Source organism: Phragmites australis, chromosome 16, assembly GCF_958298935.1.
Source record: "Phragmites australis chromosome 16, lpPhrAust1.1, whole genome shotgun sequence".
NCBI lineage: Eukaryota > Viridiplantae > Streptophyta > Magnoliopsida > Poales > Poaceae > Phragmites > Phragmites australis.
The window spans coordinates 2810327-2830620 of record NC_084936.1 but is presented as its reverse complement, the minus strand read 5'-3'; the positions used below and the strand labels follow the sequence as shown (position 1 = coordinate 2830620).

Sequence of the window (20294 nt, the reverse complement as noted above, 5' to 3'; positions counted from 1 at the left end):
CACGATTTCTATTGATTGGGCCAATTATCAGGTTATGGGCTTTTTTCGGACTTGTTATGTGCATTTGACAGGCTGGTGGTTGTTTTTGGAGGGCTTAGTGTCAAAGTTGTATTTTTTACAACGAGGCAAGATGCTATTGCTTCAAAATTTGACAGATTTTGTACCATAAAATCTAGCAAAAGATTTCAGTTTGAAGTCAACTTGATCTTGCTTATGTATAAGTCATACTTGTTGTAAAAACTCATTTCCGCAACAATAAAATCCTTTCTCTTTTTTTACGGTCACGGACATGTCCAGTGGAACTCGTGGCCGTAAAAACTAAACTGGATTTACAGTCGCGCGGTGGTTTTCACTGTCACGGGTAGCTTTTATGGTCATGGGGTAGATTTTTATAGTATTAGAATGGTTTATACCATGAGCAAGTTTTACAATATCGAGGAATAGGTTTTTACATTTTATGGATGGCTGCAACAAAACATGCCAATTGAATACTTTGATTGCAGTCGGTTCATAGGGATCACCGTCAGCTTAGTATTGCAGGCAGTTTATGATATATGTGTCTAGAATATGAATACATATTTTTCCATGCAGGAAATGTCACTTCCTGTTTATCTTCCTAGTCTTTATTGTAATAATGTGTTCACATAACTAGGTAGGAACAATGATAGTTTTATGGTATATGTGTCTGGATATGAACATATGATCATACATTTTTGTAAGACCTTTTTCCCGGGATCTCCTATGTTAGTCCCTAGATCAAATAGCTGATACGTATAGTCAAAAATTACGGCATCATAGTCATACCTTGTACATGGAAGTGTTAAGATTACAGAGTACCAAAGGTCTTCAAACCATATTGTATATTACCTAGCCTCACGGCCATCAAAAGAACAGCGGAACAACTACCCAAAGCCACATGCAGCTGGGATACGAACGTGACTAATAAATCTACTCCTCATCCACGCCTTCGTCTCTAGCGAAGTCGGCATCTGCTTCCTCATCTGAATGATAGCAAGAGTGAGTACGGAAGGTACTCATCAAGTCCTATACTACGTCAAGGTGTTCATAGATGCATAAAAGATAACTCAAGGATAAGACTTTATGAGTTGGTTTTTAAGTGTAAAGTAGTTTATACATATATCCAGTTATATTCTATACTATTAACTTTGAAAACCATGTAAATAAGGTAACAAGATATATTTGGGAAGGTTTCAATCCTGGAAGGGGCTATACCTCACTCCACAGTCCCTATCATTGTGGCTGATGTACCTCTAGTACTGCACAGTTCTTGGCAGATTGAGCCAGCAACCTCAACACACAGACATATAGTTCACACAATCACCCGTCAAAGATACACATACCGCTGAGTCTAATCAATGAGGTAATTGCTTCTCATGTCTATGACCATGGACACAACTATTTGAATATATTAACACTCTGCAGACGCTGTACACTGTACCCACGTGATATGCTCAGCCTCCATCCGTTGCAAGCGGAGGAGCGAATTATACCGATACACTTCAATCACCTTCCCTTATCGAACAACTACTTTGAGACACACCAAGTACTAGAGGCCTCGTACCTGATGCCAGATCTCAGGCTTTTGCCGGTCCTGCAACACCTAAGCAGATGACCAGATCGTCACTTGTGTCCTCATTGCACACCTTCAATTTTGAGTGGGATGTAGCAATCGGGCTCCAAGCCCCCCTTGTCGCCGCTGCTATGTTGGCGTCACTTTGACTCCGCATCTACGGAAGACGGAGGCTTAACTCATCTGGAATGAGGACTAAACGAGGTGAACCCGAGCCCACGGGGTGCGACGGCCATCGGGCTGTTGTAGTGAGAACCATGGGGTTGTACAAGACAGTGACGGTGATGACGATGAGCGTTCAGGATAGTGCGCACTACCATAGAATTAGCGGGAAAAAAAAGGTGTGTCAAAAACTGTTTGTTAGGACCTGTTACTGACAAAATACCCTCAGATGGTTGCTAAGATAGACGTGTCTGCAACAAGAGCGTCATCTGGGTGTGCTTGAACTCATAGATGGTTTTTAGAAATTTATCTGTTACTATCATATAGACAAAGACAATGTTAAACAAAAACCATCTGTGATATTTGTCACAAATGGTTTCTTGTAAGATCCATCTATACCTGTACGATAGACATAGATGAATTTTATAAAAAACATGTCTGTATTTAAAGATCCATGAACTTTTTAAAATTTGGTCGCTCGTCTCCTTAGGCTCTTTTGTGAATCATGAAGTGTTTGATAATAGGAGTAGCCATGAAGCAAATTTGCTTATAGGGGGAAAGAGTCACAAAGACAGTTTTTTTTAAAAAAAAATCTGTCCATGATAATTAGGACAGACAGGTTTCAACAAAAACTGTTTGTGACTCTAACTACTTATAGACGAGTTTCAATAAAACCTATATGTGATCCTTATTACATATAGATAGTTTTACACAAAATATGTCTGTGTGTAACTCTATTAGAGATAGTTTTGAAACCGTATGTAATAAGATCGATATCATAAATATTTTTGAAGATACAGAGCCTATAACCATATGTGATAGGATTTAAAATTCATCTGTAATAACCCATTTTGAGGTAGTGGCGCCTAATCCGGACTCCGAGCAGATGGCAGCATGGTGCTACAGGCGAGCCAGGCGGACTCCAAGAAGCATAGGGACATGGAAGTCGGATTCAGACAAGATGGCACTGAGTCGAAAACCACAGGCATGGACATAGTCAATAAAAGAAGGAACGACGATAGGCTACATTAACCTAGCACTATCATGCACAAGGAAGACTTGCAATTTCTCTGTAAGGCAGCTAACACACGCCTCCACTACCACAAAATCATTGAAAGCAGACAGTATGTCACACACGGTTTCTTAGAAGTCGTTACAAACTAAATATCCCCAGACAATTGCTAAGACAGACGTGTCTATAATAAACTAAGCATCTAGGTGTGAATGAACTCACATACGGTTTTTATATATTTGTCTGTTTCTATCATACAGATAAAGATGGTTTTTAGAAAAATTCGTTTGTGACAATGTCTAGGGGTGAATGAACTCATAGACGGTTTTTATAAATATGTCTGTTTCAATCATACAGACTCAGACAACTTTTAGAAAAAATCTATTTGTGATATTATCACAGACGATCTCTTGTAAGATCCGTATGTGTCTTGTTGGTAGACACAGACAGATTTTATAAACACCCATCTGTATTTAAAGACTCGCGAACATTTTCAAATTCGATCGCCCATCTCCCGTGGCCCTTTTGGCTTCTAACACACACAAATCGCTCGTCTCCCATGGCTCTTTTGGCTTCACACACACAACCCCTCGTCTCTCTCAATATAAAGCGATGAGAAGTGTTCTTCTTTCTCACTCACCATATCCAATTGTTCCATTGTATTGAGAAGCGAGGAGTGTTCTGCATCCTCACTCGCCATCCACGTCAGAGAAACTAGATCTCGATAGGGGCCTAACCCCTTTCACTACATCGAGGTGAGTATCATATGATTCCTTTCACTGCACCAAGGTTCTCATAGATTCGATCTATGCAACTGATGGCACAACCTTGTTTCCATCGTAGATTTGCAATATCGCAATTCAAGGCAATCATGATGTGGCAGGATGGGGTTGTCCCTGTGGCAGGATGGCGGCTTCGACTATGCAGATGCTTGGCGTCAACTTCGACCCAATGGAGTCCGTCTTCTTTGTGCTATGAAGGCCCCTTCACCATGTGTACGTTGTCAACATCGTTCTCCATTCAGTTCTATCGGATGAAAATTTCTCCATTGTTGTTTGTCAGAATCGAGAAATTTTCATCAACTGCAAGACATGCTTGAATGCCAATTTCTTGCTGAACCGTGACTAGTGGTTTGGCAGCAACGCAGTCTGGTTTTGGCTGATGTGTGAGATCATCAAGGTGCAGATAGATCCAGATGACTGTAAGCTGAAACACAGGAGGCTAAGATGATGTCTATCATCTCATCTTTTTGAAAGACGGTGTCACCATGATGTCAATCATCTCATTCTTTTGGAATATGGCATCAATCGACTAATAATGATGTATAGCTAGCTAGGTTTATGTGTTCTGAACAATGTGTGATTTAAATCTGTGTGATATTCTTAACCTTTGTGATATATATGTAAATGCATGTGTTTTGTGTTCTGAGCAATGTGCGATCGATGTTCTGAACAATGTGTCGATGTATTTAATTTGATAATCATAAAGTGTGTATGTGTGTGACCCTTTCTCCTATAAGCAAATTTTCTTCCTGGCTAAGAACCATAAAGCAAATTTGCTTATATGGGGAAATGGAGACATAGACGGAATTTTTTTTAAATCCATATGTGGCAATAAACACAGACGGGTGCAAACAAAACTCCTCTGTGACTCTTAGTTATCATAGATGGGTTTAAAGAAACATAATCTGTGACTCTTACTATGCATAGATAGTTATCTGGAAAATCTGTCTCTGTGTAACTGTATTGCAGACGGTTCTGAAACCATCTGTAACAAGCTCAATATCACAGATACTTTTGCAGAAATAGAACCTATAACCGTCTGTGATAGAATTTAAAATCCGTCTGTAAATATCTATTCTGGGGTAGTGCTCTTTGCCCCTGGTAAGGCCAACGAGCTCGATCGAACACAAGAACATCATGATATATATATGTAAATGCCTATGTTTTGTGTTATGAATATTGTGTGATTTGAATTTGTGTGATATTCTTAATCATTGTGATATATATGTAAATGTCTATATTTTATGTTCTAAATAATATGTGATTGATGTCATAAATAATATGTCAATATGTTTAATTTGAGAATCATAAAGTATGTATATATGTGACTCTTTCCCCATATTAGCAAATCTGCTTCCTAGCTGAGAGTCACGAAGCAAATTTGCTTATAGGGGGAAAGGGAGACATAGACGATTTTTTTAAAAAAAAAAAATCTTTCTATGACAATAAACACAAACGGGTACAAACAAAATCCGTATGTGACTCTTAGTTATCACATATGGGTTAAAGAAACATTGCCTGCGACTCTTACTACGTACAGACGGTTATATAGAAAATCCATTTATGTGTAACTGTATTGCAGACGGTTCTGAAACTATCCGTAACAAGTTTAATATCACAAATATTTTGTAGAGACGGAATTTCTAACCATCTGTGATAGAGTTTAAAAATGAATTGAAACATTTGGGAGGCGAAACACTGATTTGAAACTTTGTGGAACGTAGAGAAAATATGTAGCTCAAACTTCTTTTTGAATTGGAACATTTGATTTAGAAATTTTTTTACTTGAAACATTTACCTGACCCAGAAACTTTTTTCTACTTGAAACTTTTGAGTTGGAATTTCTTTGATTTGAAAGTTTTTTAGTTGAATATTTTTAGTGGAGAAGGGGGAGGAAGGAGGCAGATAGTTCCAGCCATTTTGCTGGGAAGGAAGAGGAGGGGATTAAGCTATACGGGAAAGGGGATTGGAATCCTCTGATAAGGCTTGATTTTAGCCGTCCCATCTACCGTTTTAACAATGGAGTGTGCACTTTGAAGCATTACAGTTGTTTTAGACAATACTATGTTCTGATCTTACTTTTTTCTACTTGATACTTCTTTACTTGAAACATTTACCTGACTCAGAAACTTCTTTTTACTTGAAACTTTGAGTTGGAATTTCTTTGATTTGAAAGTTTTTTTAGTTGAATATTTTTATAGTGGAGAAGGGGGCGGACGGAGGCACAGGTAGTTCCAGCCATTTTGCTGGGAAGGAAGAGTAGGGGATTAAGCTATACGGGGAAGGGTGGTCGATCACGTCGAATGCTAGAAAAGGAAAGGCTTTTGCCAGTACCCTTGTCAGAATTCGATTTCTAGTTTGTGTACTTGCGCGCCGGCATATCAGGTGGTCCGAGGTCGAGCAGTTGCACGGGCAGCAGGGACAGCAGGACGGGAGAATTGTACGAGTAAAGAGAGGATCAGCAGTACCGTGATATTTGTATTTTTGAACTGTTAAATTTGGATCGGACGTACCAGATTATGCGCAGAATCGCTACAATAATTTACTACAGTACGGCAAGGTACTGTTCATACTGACTCATGTTACCGCGTCCAGAGACGGGCTGCGAGTTGTTGACAACCGGGAGCCAAATCTTGTTTTTCTTTTCTCAACATACAGATCACGTATTTTATTAAGAGATTTGGATCACCAACCAAGGAATCTGTTTTTTTGGAATTAATATCCTCCGTCACTGCAATCCTGTCCTTTTCACATCCTAATATAACACCATAAATCCCATACAAATAGGATGTTTAATTTATGAATCCTCATGAATCACACACAAGACAACATAAGCAATGTCATTATTTTCTATTGAAAGATATGAACCAAAACTGTATGGTATAAGCAAATCCAACTGTAATATAACTGTAGTTTTGATCTTGTTGTTATTTGAACGTGATATTTCGACTCTGATTTTAGTGTTAAGAAAGATATACTCCAGATAGCACATTCATGACCTGTAAAAAAAGGGAATATTTTGAGATGCTGTAAGATCACAAGCTTGGCCAGTTTGTTGCCTTCTAAGAAATCCTAAATCTACCTACTGAATAATCCGCCCTATATAAAGAGCCCTCAATACTTAGCTTCACCACTGAAAAAGAAAAGAAAAGAAAAGAAAAGAAAAGAAAAGGCATCGTTGCCAAGGAGAAACATGAAGAGAGCAGCCATGACGTGCTTGGTCCTTGCAGCACTGGTCTGCCTCACCGCCTTGTTCATCGCCGGCGACGCCTGCAACCAAGTCCCCTCCATGAGATGGACCGACGCATGCCTCAAGGCGTGCGACACGGCACCGCTATACAACCTCTGCCACAAGACGCTGCGGCGCGGGCCGGCCATCGCCGAGGTGACCGCCTACGCGCTCCTGGCGACGAGGCTCGCCAGGATCGCCTACGACGAAACAGTGGCCCAGGCGGACCGGATTATTTCGAGCGGGACGCTCCCCGGCGACGAGCGGTCAGCCTACTTGCACTGCATCGACAGTTACGCCACGGCGCGCATCCAAATGGTGAGCTTGGAGACCGAGCTGGTCAGCTGCGACTTCACGAGCGCCAGGCAGCAGTACGTCGACGCGGTGGCCGCCGTCGGGTCCTGCGGGAACGCGCTGTCGGCGTTCAAGGACACGGCGTTGGCCCCAAAGAACGCGGCCGACAGTGATCTGACTATGGTCGCGTATGATTTGGGCGCCTTGATCGTTGGCAAGTAGTTACAGGTGCTGTTGTTCTTAGCCTCTTCCGGATCTAGCTCGTCATCAGTGTACGACTGTACCAATGGGTGACATTTTGTGATATGCAATCCAACGTATCTCCCTAGCGAAGGTAAGACAACGTTTATACTCACATCGAAGCTACTCTCCCTAGGAATAGAGAAGCTTCGAACCAAAGCTAGAACGATGAAAGAGCCTAAGGACACGAAATTTGGAACGAAGGAAAAAACTCAGATCGAACTGAAACAACCGGTGCAGACGGTCCGCACTAGATGAAATATTTCGCACGACAAAATCAAAGAAATACAGCCTGAACTTCTCCAAACATTATTCTCCAAATCGATTCAAGCCAACTCCAACTCTCATGACACCTAGGGACATGTAGATCTAGGTCTGGATCGGAGAACCTATTCCAAAATGAATCAAGCCAATTTCTCAAGGAAAGTGTGAGCATTTTACGTTTTCATATATATATATATAAAAAGAAAAAGCAACAACTTTGGTAAACTTTCAAATTTGTGGAGCTCCTGAGGAGATTGGACTCAAGGTCATTTGGGATGCAATACAACATGTCATAACTCACCAAAACCTCACAAGAACAGGTCCAAAACCTTAGCTTAAAGGGAAAACGAATTTTGCATTAAAAAACTTGGCAAACTCTCACCAAGATCCAATTTTGCTAGGATGGATGCATAGATCTGAGTATGGAGAAGACATCACACCAGTTACTCTATGTGAATCACAAGTATCACCAAAATGTAAATGGTGAGAGACAAAAACTTAAGAAATATACTCAAAAACAAAAAGATGAAAAAGCACACAAGAATGCAAAAATTTACGCTATGAATTTCATTTGTATAGTGTTTTAGCCACTCAGTCTAGGATGAAAACAAGCTCACATACAACAAGCTGTCATCTCCCTCTCAACCTAAAGCTCACTCTTCCCTCTCTCCTTCTCTCTCCAAACCCTACCTCTAGGGCAGCCACAACCTCATCTAAAGCCACAACCGAAGTGCCCTAACCCCTCATCTGTATGAACAGTGAGGCGAGGTGGATCGGTTGATCATAAGTAAGCGGGATGGTTGCGGCCCAATCCGTTGGCGCGTTAGAACTGCTAATCAGCATTAACCTCTAACCTCTTGCACGTGGAATCACAATGAAACAATGACGTGTCTATCGTCTACGAAGCCTGTGTGCATTGGTCGATCTCTTCAAGGACGCGTTGGTGTGGAGAAGACATCCCACCCACACATGGCATGCGGCTATAAGACGGGCTCGAGGGGCGGCCTGAGGGCGATTAGCCAACCGAAACATAGTGCTCCCATGCGTGCCCCTCTCCTCCTCTCCTCTCCCACACCCTCTCCCAATTCCTCCTCTGCTCCTCTCCGAATCCCGTGAGTTTCTCGCAAGCAGATGGCCGCAAAATCAAGCGCCGACGACCATTGGAGTAAACACGCTCACATCTGTAGCAGAGTCGAGGGGATTGATGTTTGCTGCAGCTGTGAACCACCGCATCTGGAGCAGAGCCAGGATGCTGGCTACCGCCACTGGTTTGAACCATGCAAAATCCTGCCACTGGGGACATCTCAATTCCTTATGGAGTGGCTGTCTGGTCCGCTGGTATTGGAACTCGGCCATTCATTGTAGAATTCATGAAACAAATTGGCCAGGTAGATATAAAATCAGTGCTGATTCAGTATTCTTCTGCAGCTACGTTAGCCGACTAATGATTTCTCTACACATACAAGCAAATCGGCATGTCTTAGGTCTGTTTGTTTTAACTTTAGATTATAAGAATCCAATTTAGTCCATAAAATCCATGAAAACTTCTACTCACTAGATTGTAGGATTTTATAGTACAAATTAGCTTGTAGATTGTGAGAATTAACTTTTATATTATGATCGTTTGTTTTTGTTTTTACTTTTTACTTTTGAGGCTAGAATTCATATTCAGAATAAAAAACAAACAGGGCTTAGCCACTGACGAATGACTAAGGGTCCGTGAATGTGATGGTGTCTATGCAATAGGTGACTGCTACAACAAACCAGAGGAGAGTAATGGAATTTAGTGGAAACTTATTACTTGTTTTTTAAGTTATGCCTGAGTTCCTATTGTTGTCCTTCGGAAAAAGGTTCTGCTGAACAAAGGAAGACTCCTTTCTGTAGCTTTTCTATTGCATGCTGACATAGCAATCTTGTTTCCTCACAAACCCATATGTGGAATTTCACTACTGGCATTCATAAGATTTTGTTTAGTAATTCACAAGAAGCATCCCCTTAAAAAATAATTCCCTAAAAAAATCATAAGAAACAAATGTCTCAATAGGAGTTCCCATGAATGGAATTAGTTTACTTGATGCGTATTATCAGATATGGTTGGTACTTCGTAGGAAACTTGATTTGGCATATTGGCTTTACAGTTGCCCAGTGTTCAGTATCTGTAATACAGGATTTAAGTCAAGTAATAGTAAATAATTTTTAATCTGTTATCTGCATTTAGGAATTTATATTCTCGATGTCTGATGCTTGCAGGAGGATATTTCAGAAATATTCAGAGCCACAGATAAAGATAAGTCTGGAACCTTGACTGGAAGAAATTCAAGATGTCTTGGATGAAATTTATGTGAGATATCCGCAAGTACAGCTCTACCTTAAGAGCAAGCAAATGAACGGTATTGCTGATTTAGTAAGGAGTGCCAAAGTTGATGCTGAAAAGGAATCTGTGGAGCTGAATATTGAAGAATTCAAGAAGGCTCTTTCACTTTTGGATTCACAAGTCAAATTTCTACCTGCAACTGCTCAGGTGTCATTTTATTCTTCTTCAGAGTTTTAACTGATTCAACAGCTTCGAAGTAGCATATTTTACTAAAGAACACACTCTTGTCCAACTTTTGACTTAGCTTGTTTTTCTGTCAGGTCGCTTCGCAGCAAGGCCATTATCTTGCTAGGTGTTTCAATAAGTTGAAGGATGCTGAAAAACATCCTGAAGGTCCAATCCGCATTAGGGGAGAAGGCCGTCATCACTTCCGCCCCTTCAGGTTCCTATTCTTTCCTCGTTCATTTGCTTGTTGTGTTCCTAGTTGGCTTATTCCAGTTTTTGATCTTCATTATGATCAGAATGTAGTGTAGCATGTTTTGCCGCAACATAGCTTCTGATTACACCATGTAGCATATTTAGTTGAATTTGGTTTATGCTATCAAGGAGGCAGTTAAAAAGCAATTGACAAGTTTACCTTTTGTTATCAGCATCTGATATTATTACTTTTTTCTGATCCTCCAGGTAGAGGCATCTTGGACAATTCGCCGCACTAGGAGGGGAGCAAACTGCTGCACAGCTTTCCGGAGACTGGATCTCCGTTGGCCACAGCACACAGTGGCTCTGGTACTCCGTGTATGCGATGTAAGTGTTTCTCTTTTCATGATGAAAAAGTAGATTGTGCTACCACTCTTGATACATCAGTCCAACAGGCCTCCTTTTTTCCTCTTCTCTGTTGTATGAATTCAGGAAACAAATAAGTTGGCGCATGAGGGTGCTGGTGGTATCTGACTAGAAGCGTCGCTTCATCTTTGAAAGAGAATCGAGTTGCATACAGTCAAGAAGGAAAGATTTTGTTGTGACATATTCAGATGTTTAAGGCCACTTGAGTTTGGTTATATGAATTCTTTTTTGTTAAGGGAAAGAGTTCCCTCGCAGTTGTCACCACGAAGAAATTCCTTTGTATTCTTTTGGAGAGTTGTATACTTTTGCGGCCTGACCAAACTCAGATTCTTCAGTAGCTTCTATACCACTAAGATGATCAAAAGGGGCCTGTTTTGGACCTAGTTTTGTTCTCTAAAATTCTATTTTGTCTGTCCACTGGTTCTGGTTAATATTGATACTGTAGCTGAACAGATGGTGCTCAGTACTCAGTTCATGTCCATTAGCTCTTGGGGGCCTGTGCACTTTTTTCAGTTCTGATTAGTGGGGGATTATTATTTTTTTTTTTTGAACAATACAGCTGGAGACAAATAGTTGAAGATGACCTTTGTTTTGCAGTTGAAAATTGTCTAGAGTTTGTTTCAGTGCAAAACAACTTCCTGGAAATGCTGCTTTAGGTGCAGCTGTTTCACATCTTGGAACACAACCATTAGTGGGGCAGACTGTTCCTCAAACACAGGTCAAGATGTACAGTTTTAGGCAGAAATGTTGCAAATATATATTATTCAATTATTCATGAACAGGAAAGATGTAGCAAAATAGGAGTTGATCCAAATTTAAGAAAAATATTCAGTAAGATATAAATATGCAGACTGCTGCTTCAACATCTCAAATGAGAACTCAAAAGTCAAAGCTGATCTTGTAATTTTACTCTATTGTTATCCCTTATCATACTGTGTTTCTCTTTAAATAAATAATCCAGTTTGACAGTGATTCAACACAAACAAAAGAATAGGAAGGTTAAATATCTTATAACTGAATTTTCAGATCATCCTACAATACATGGAGCAATCCAATTGCATCATCACTTGGGGGGGGGGGCAAAATACTGGTTTTGAGGCAGTCCAACGGATAACCATTTACCCCAAAAAATGAGGGTAATGTTGCACCCCAAAAAAACTTGGAAATACATTTTTTTCCTCTGAGAAAATGAAAGAATACCAAACAGAAGCAGCAACTTGCACCTTTTTTTACTTTAAAATTCAAGGATGTATGATTGCATCTATCTGACTATGAAATGGAAAGAAACACTAACAAATCATCGAATATGAATTCCATGAGAGAAACAGCTTGTCCAAACCACAAAGGACTAAATAATGTTCCATTATCATCCACCCCTTTGGTTGGGTGGGTTAGGTATAGGTGTACTTGTACCTAATTCTTCCAGCTCAACAGTTGCATTAGTGCAGATCATATATGAACAAAGGAACAAGAACAATTATCTTTGTACAGATCACACATCAAAATAAAGGAACAAAAGAACATGAGAACCAGATGCCTGAGCCCAGAATGTTTCATGTTCTCAAGGACATATCAGTTGACAACTCAGTACGACACAAATCTCAGGGTGGCACCACAAGGGTATTACATTTTTTTAATAGCTCTACAGAGAAGATTCCCTGGATAATTGGCACTAAACTGACTTCTTAACATTGTTTCCTAGATGCAATATGAGTTGCACAAGCAAGTGGATCGAAGAATTAGTGTAACATGATGGGAGAACTTCCATTAATCACCTTGGAGAGTGCCATTTTGAGATTACATTACACTTTTAATATTGATAGGACAGAAGCTAAGGAATGTATCACATTCGCGTGTGAAGTCCACAACAACAAGTACATGACTTAGCACATAAGATATTATTATCAAGCATTGACTGATTATCTACATGCAAACTCAGGAAAGAAGTGCAGCAGGAAGCTTAAATCCTAATTACACAAAGCCTCATTCTTGTTCAAAGTCGAACCTCCACAAAAGCTCCAAAACCATTCAACAAGGGGAGTGCAAAGGGTGGTACATGTCGCCTATAAAATGGTATGCTCAAGCAACCAATGGCTTGCAGAGTTTAGGGCGTTGTGTCTACACTGAATCAACCCCTTCGATCTGCTGACGAGCAAGGTATCTCTCTCTCCGTTCCTTCTGAAATATAAGAAAATCAAGAACGAACATATGATGATCACATGGGGGCACAGACGCATCAAACATTAGTAAAAGACTGGACACAGTCATTGAAAACAACAGTATATTGATCTTACCCATTCATCAATCACAAGGCCTTCACCAACAATACGGGTACCGTTGTCCTCTGGAGGTTTCTTACGTGCCTCAAGGGCGGCTTCTGCTTCAGCAAGCTGGCGCTTGAGTTTGTCCATTTGCTTCAAAAAAAAAGTCTCCAAAAGGTGTAAGCCAAACATGCTATTCATCAAAAAATGTATTGCATTAATGAGGACATCAAAAGGAAAGAAGAGGCTTTGTTCAGACTTACTGGGCTCTCACGATCAGCATCCAAGAATACCACCCGCAAAATTTGCTCAACTGCAACGTGGTCCTTCTGCTCATCAAACTGCAATATTGTAAGGTTAATACCTCAGCTGACGCACCGATTCAAATGGTGTTGAATAAGTGGAGGTTTCCAACAATTAAACTGAATGCATTAAGTCTGTCAGGGATGCTGAAGGGAGAAGTTTTACCAATTCAGGGACATACTCCATAGGCCCTGTGACTTTCAGGCTGACAATCTTGAACTTGACCTTGCACTTCTGATCTAACGGCTTCTCGTTATTCTCTGGATGCTCCACAAACTTAAACACTGCCATTCAAGTAACAAAATGCACAGGTCAGGTCGCTATAATGGGCATCCCTAAAAAAAAGGCCACTATAATTGGACACCACAACTATCGATGATATTCATCGGCCTCGAATCGAATTACCTGTTGCTATGATGCTTTCTCCTGGAGCAAGTATGCCACCGGGAGGCCTCATGAAGCAACTCTTTGGTGCGGTCGTTTGGAACTGGAACACAAGACATGCCTAAAGTTAGTGTTCTGCAGATAGGTACTGTGCAGCTGAGGGGCTATATCATTGTACAACTTGCAGTAATGGCTGACTAACCAACCTAGGAACAATTACTTGGAAAATTTCTTCCAAAACGAACAGAATAGCATCTATCTAAATCATTGTACTTCTTGCAGAGTTGATAAAGAGACAATTTTTTGTTACCTTGAAGGCCACATGGGACTTGCTGATATTCTTGATCCTGACCGCGCTCCGGGCTTGCTTCCCAGGTACATCTTTAACAGTCAAAATTAGACGCCAAAATTAAGCAAAAAATAAAACGGATGAATGAACAATTTCTTTCCTATGCATCGATTCAATCTATGAGAGATACGCGTTAAATGAATAGTCGTATAGAAAATTGTTTATTAAAAACTATTTTTTAACACAAAACAGAAGTTCGAACAAAAGTTTTCACGGAACAAAGAAAGAGAGATTCACGGGGGTAAAAAATCGATCAAACAAAAACAAACACAATAAGAACACGAAAGGCAACGCCTTGACTAGAATAGAACAATCGAATCAAGAACTCGAGCAGAAAGGGGCAAAGGCAGCTCCAATCCAAACCATAAGGAGAGGCAGAAAAATTGAAGGAGCGACCTTTGGCGAAGGCCAGTCACCAAGAAATTAATCAAGTAGAAACCAGTAAACCACCCCTAGGAACATGAAAAAGAGCAAGAAGAAGAGCTCCGCGTGCGTGCGTGCGTTCGTACATGGGAAGTAGAGCTTGGAGGACGGGTCGAGGCGCAGGCGGCGGCGGGTGGGCAGCAGCGACAGGATCACCTTGGCGCCACCACCACCGCCGGAGCCAGACGGCCCGCGGGCGCCGTCGCCGTCGCCTTCGGTGGCCGGCGGCGCGGACGCGGTCCCCCGGAGCGGCATGCGGCACAGCCCCCAGCGCCCGGCGCCCTCCTCCTCCTCCTCCCGCCGCTCCTTGTGGTGGCAGGCCGCCTCCTCTGGAGGCAGCAGCAGCAGCTTCTCGCCGTCCACCGTCGGGCGCTTGCTTCTTGGTATCAGAGCCTCGGAGGGAGCTAGGGAGAAGAAGAATCTATGATTGGGAGGGAGAGGAAAGTCGCTGCAGTGCTCTTGCTCGCTGCCGCCGTGCAATTGTCAATTGTGACGACGGAGTGAATAGGTTCGGTTCTTTCTTATACGGTGGATGGCTGGATGAATGGTGGGGTCACCTCATCTCTCTCGTGCTTTTGTTTGCTGATTGGTGATGACGGCCAGTAGTAGAGGTTTAGTTTGGTGCCACGGTGAGTGGGTATTTCGATTTGGATTAATTAAATTGTAGGTCTTCTTATCGGATGATAACTTCCTAAATATTATCTTAACAAAGTGGATTGCTCAAATGCTATCTGTTCCACATGAGATTTTACTTGTTTGACATTTTCAGCTTTTTTTTGGGCCATGTGGCATTTTCTATTTTATTTTGACGTAGCTGCTGATGTCAAATAACGCTTTTACTTCCTACTTCTTCCTCACTCTCACATCCGATACACCCCTCCAGCTCTCCTCCATTTCCATCTCAATCTTCGGTCTCTGGTTGCTGGCAAGCCCACTCCTTCCAATCCTGGCTTCGTTCCGTTTCCCCTCACTCTCCGCCGCAATAATGTCACCCACCAACAAGCTCTTCCACAACATCTAGATCTGCCGCGTTCATCTGTCGTCGCGCCGCTCTAGCCCTAGCTTGACCCCACGCTTCTCTACGGTGACACCCTGGCTACACGGCGGCTGATGCCCTGGAGGAGGCGAACAAGCGCGGGCACATCTGGAGCCGCTCTGTGCGGCGGAAGGTGCGGTCGTTGTTCCCATTTCGGACCCACTGGAGATTGCCTTCCCCCTGCGCTAACGCTGGAGTCCAAGTCCACCAACAAGTTGGCAACAACGACCCTCGCGATGTTGCAGACAACATTGCTGCTTGCGGTCATATATGTCCTCGATGTTGTACTGCTCCTGCAGATGCCCATCAGGAGCAGTGGGCGAAAGCCCCGCAAATGCTGAGCACAGGTGGCATTTTGGCACAACATCTCTATTGAGTGACTTTTAAGAATGTGTTATCCAGAAGAGTGACAAAAAATTAATTAACCTCTCTGCTTTGTTTTATCTTCTTCCACCATTTGGAACTAGTAGCAAGATTTCTTACTTTAGGTGAATTGAATTGTATCTAGTAAATCCTATGAAATTTTGCATTACAAACATATCTTGTTTTTGCAGTGTCATTGTAGTCCTTAACTTGTAACACTCTCAATATGGTTTACCAGGATAAATAGTAGTGGATATTAGCCCCACCTGACCAGGAAGGAAAGGACAAGCGCAAGGAAGGAGAGAAGGGACAAGCCATTAACATCTCAATTGGAAAGCAATTGCGGACTCGAAGTGACGGACACGAGGAGATGAGAATGAGGCATGGTAGCCTAGTGTCCAATGCGACGGCTCGGTGTAGCCAAACGAGCGACTCACAAGTTGGTTCGAACTTAGCTCGTTTAAGTAAAAGCTGAAAAGGCTACTCGACTAGAAAGGAGAGAAACCGATGATCTTGCTCTATTAGGGTATGTATAAATGTATAGATGTTCATTAAAAAAAAGACATTTGTTATCTATCACACTCTATATCATTTGAAGGCAACATTATAGATAACTCAGTAAATACAGTACATGAGATATTTGGCTTTGTAAGAGACAGTATTATTCCCTCTCTTTATTAAAACTTCTTCATATCATCACAAATCCTACACCGTAGCTCTTATAGACCACTCACAATCACCCTTTATACATCTACATCAGGATGATAGACTAGTTCTAATCCTAATGCCATAGTCCCACCCTACCCCTAGGCCCTAGGCACACCAAAAATATTCTGTAAATATAATTATGTCCGGATGGATTGACTTGGGCACGCGCTTTGGCTTTGCTTTTTCTTACAAGCTTTTCCCACGGGTTGAGTTGACTTCGTTGACTAGAAAAGTTTTCAGAAAATAATTTTATTTTATGTTTTTTTGGTGCCTTTGAGGACAAGTTTACTCTGGCAGATGTTGTGCTAATTCGACCGTGGATAGTGCGTGCGCATGGATGATTCGGCCATCTGCTTTTGCCATCACATCTTGCGAGGCTAGAATAATTTTATTCTTTCTTCTAAAAAAATCTGCTTTTGCCATGGTTCATGCAAGCCCATCGTGCTTCTGCACATTGACAACCTGCTACAAGTAAAAACATTTCATAACAATCTTTTTAAAAAATGAATATGTGCATATATATATAACACTACTATAGTAACTGTTTTTGAGGCGGGTAATAACCTATTTTTATAGATATTTAGCTATCCACATCTGATCAAAGATTTATAAAAATAAATAATTTTTATAGACGCAAAAACGATCGCCCCTGTGAAAATTTATTATAATACGTGAGAGTAGCCCAGTAGCTGCAAGTACACGGAAAAAAAAGCCAGGGTCCAGGCCCCAGAATGGAAGGGGTTGTAAGGTAGTACAAGGTTGCAGGAGAAGTCAATGGAGGGGAGCCTGTGCCCTGTGGCGCACGCCGGACGACAGCAGCCTCCCAGCGTTGGAGCTTTGCGCTCTGCGTCGTCAAGCAGAGGCAGCTCAGAGAGACGCATACACGGACAGATAGACAGGCGCTGATCAGTTACGAGCGCTAGCTCATGCTCATTCGAACCGAGCTAGCTAGAGACAACAGACGCCATGCCCTGCCTGCCTCTTTGATGGTCGCATGCATCAACGCTTCATTCTCTCTTGGAAATTTCCTGCAAAAGATCTTCAATTCTCTTGTCAAGATCGGCGTTCTCCAGGGCTGAAATATGCTGTTCCTGCAGAATTCGTGAAGGCCATTTGTCCCGTTATTCATGTGGGAGTGGGAATCCTATGTTTCATAAGGTGGTAAGGTGTTAGTTTTGTAATTGGTTTGGTTTTATCGAGTTCTTATTAAATTTGATCAGTCTTGTGGGCCAATTGGCTAGAACCGTGGTTGGGATCTTTGACTCCTCCTTTCCTGGTAAAATGCAGGAGAGCAGTGTTGCCTACACATGTTTAAATTTTTTTTACCGAATAGGACACTCCAAATTCAAGTTGGATTTGGAAACTTGTGTCGGATTTCGAGTTGTATTTCGTGTGTCTAAATTTTTTAATTGAACACCCGAATCTAAGTTAGATTTCGGCACCCGTGTCCGTACCCCAGGTAACACTGTAGGAGAGGATATCTCTCTTTTAATCACATTCTTTGACGAACTGATGTTTAGGCTAGCTTAGGTGGTTAAGAGTGCATATGTACGTTTAACCATTTAAATTTGAGTTCGCTTCGATACAAATTTAGATTTCTATTTCTACTTTATCAATTAAAATTGTAGTTCCTCCTATATGTGTTTGAATTTTTTTAATCGTTTTCCTGTGCTCCATGAGAAGTCTCCTTGCTTTGGCTTCAACAGAGGGAAAAGTAGCTGGCCCGGTCTACAAAGATAAGTGAAGCCATCAGGAGTCTGGGGTCTGCGGCAGGTCAATGGCTGGCTGGCTAGCTGGCTAGCCATCTCTCTCTTTCTAAGCTCGTTCAACAAGAGAACAAAAACCCTAGACAAGACATTGACCAGTGTGTCATTGTATAGAGAGGTATGCATTGCGTTACTCGATTCAATATACCTTTTGGCCCGTGTGTATGATAGTCCTATACGGCCAATTTACAGAGTGAGTCCCAAGGGGCTTGGATTCACAATATGCATGTATACGAATAAAAAGGTAAAAATAAAAAAACAGATAACATATATTACCGTATTTATAAAAGAGACAAACATATCGGTATATTTATAAATCTAACACTTGTATTCGGTACCTCAAATTCCGAAAAAACCTTAGAACGGTGGGCCCAGACCATGAGGTGCTGATATGAGTAACAATGTCGTATTCAGTACCTTAGATACCGAAAAATGCTTGTATTAAGTGCCGAATACGGTATATAGTGCCGTATTCGGTACCTCAGGCGCTGAATACGGCCTGGCCTGCTACGCGGTCACATCGTGTTTCTGCTTTCGACACGTGGTCACGTCGAGTCATCTCGCCGTCACTTTGTGTCTCTGCTGTCCCTGGTAATTAGTGATCTTCGCGCTGCCATTTTTCGCTATAAAAGGAGAGCACACTTGTGAGGAGTAGCATCAGCGTATGCACGAGCCGTAGCGTGAGTAAAGGAGGAGAGGAGAGGAGAAGCAACAACACAATGCATAGAGATGAGAGGAGAAGCAGCGCGAGGTGAGGAGTAGAAGTAGCGCGATGAGAACAGAATTAGCCCGAGGCAAGGAGGAGCAGAAGCGTGATATACAATAAGTACTTAAATTATATTTTTAATTAGTACTTACAGCAATAATAGTAGTTAGAGTAAGTAGAGTGTTTAATCTATTTAATTGAATTTGTTCAATTATTTACTTAGTTTGATTATATGAATATGATTATTTGCTTAGTTAGTGTAATAGTAATTAACGTGCATCTTTATAATAGTAATTAGCCTGATGTTGTGTAAAAGTAATTATTTTCTTAGGTTAATAGATTGTATAATAGTAATTAGCATGGATTTGATTAGTCAAAAAACTTGGGTTGGACAGAAAGATTCGATTCAAATCACAATTTACCGATAAATTGTCAAATTGATTTTTTTTAATTAATAGTGGTGTGCGTCAAAACATCAAATGCAAACACAAACTACTGCAACTACAACAAATTCTCAACCTTTAGAGACGAACATTAGTGATAAGAGTACACCAACACATCATCTCTATCTTGAATCAGACTTTAGACATAAAGTGACCACACGATAGAGTTTTAAGCATTAAATGACAATGCCTCTATCGTGAGACACCCATTAGACACAAAGTGACAGCACGACTCAGTTTTAACCATAAAATGACAACACATCTGCTGTGAATCAATCTTTAGACAAGAAGTGACCACACGATGTAACTTTAACTATAAAATGACAACACCTTTATCGTGAGTCATGCAATAGACACGAAGTGACTACACAACTCAGTTTTCATAGAAATCATATACTCCAGCCCCCAGCCACCATAAATAACCCCAACCTCATTTATGGATGGACCAGTCCTTCCTCAGCTCTCTCATCTGTAATGTCTTCCTCAGCTACACCAAGCCCATCCAAGAAATATTGGAGAATTTTCATCCCCTAGGGGGTTGAACCGCCGATGTGCTTCTGTGACAACCCTTGTAGGCTTTGCGAGTCCCAAAACATCTCCTACACCTATGGTCTACGCTTCTTCATATGTGCCAACTACCAGTACGATAAGCCTCAACATGGACAGTACGAGTACCCACCGGTATAGCGACATACATCACTCATGTGGCAATTTCCATATAATTTTATACACTGTCTTACTAATCTCTCATCTTCTTTCATTTGTCTAGTCTCCTTCACCTCTCTGTGACTTCATAGAATGGCTGAATATGGAGCAAAGTG

At 41.4% G+C, this 20294-nt stretch overlaps 1 protein-coding gene and 1 long non-coding RNA gene across 4 annotated transcripts; one reads left to right on the top strand and one right to left on the bottom strand.

The window, feature by feature from the left end:
- Window positions 1-8569: 8569 nt before the first annotated feature.
- Window positions 8570-11112, top strand: LOC133895815 (uncharacterized). 2 transcript variants are annotated; one of them, XR_009905655.1, is made up of 5 exons: window positions 8570-8962; window positions 9825-10095; window positions 10209-10330; window positions 10573-10692; window positions 10798-11112. It is a non-coding gene; the product is annotated as an uncharacterized LOC133895815 (long non-coding RNA). The 2 variants fall into 2 exon arrangements; XR_009905654.1 differs by having other exon boundaries at window positions 10209-10692.
- A 1358-nt stretch (window positions 11113-12470) lies between these two features.
- On the bottom strand, window positions 12471-14952 carry LOC133895814 (vesicle-associated protein 4-2-like). Of its 2 annotated transcripts, none has more exons than XM_062336331.1 (7): window positions 14538-14952; window positions 13990-14060; window positions 13701-13782; window positions 13461-13579; window positions 13256-13333; window positions 13026-13160; window positions 12471-12909 (listed from the first exon to the last, which is right to left on the bottom strand). In XM_062336331.1, the coding sequence occupies exons 1-7, from the start codon at window positions 14704-14706 to the stop codon at window positions 12850-12852; spliced, it is 714 nt and encodes a 237-aa protein (XP_062192315.1). In that variant the 5' UTR covers window positions 14707-14952; the 3' UTR covers window positions 12471-12849. The 2 variants fall into 2 exon arrangements, with proteins under 2 accessions (XP_062192315.1, XP_062192316.1); XM_062336332.1 differs by having other exon boundaries at window positions 13026-13145; window positions 14538-14951.
- Between the last annotated feature and the right edge of the window lie 5342 nt (window positions 14953-20294).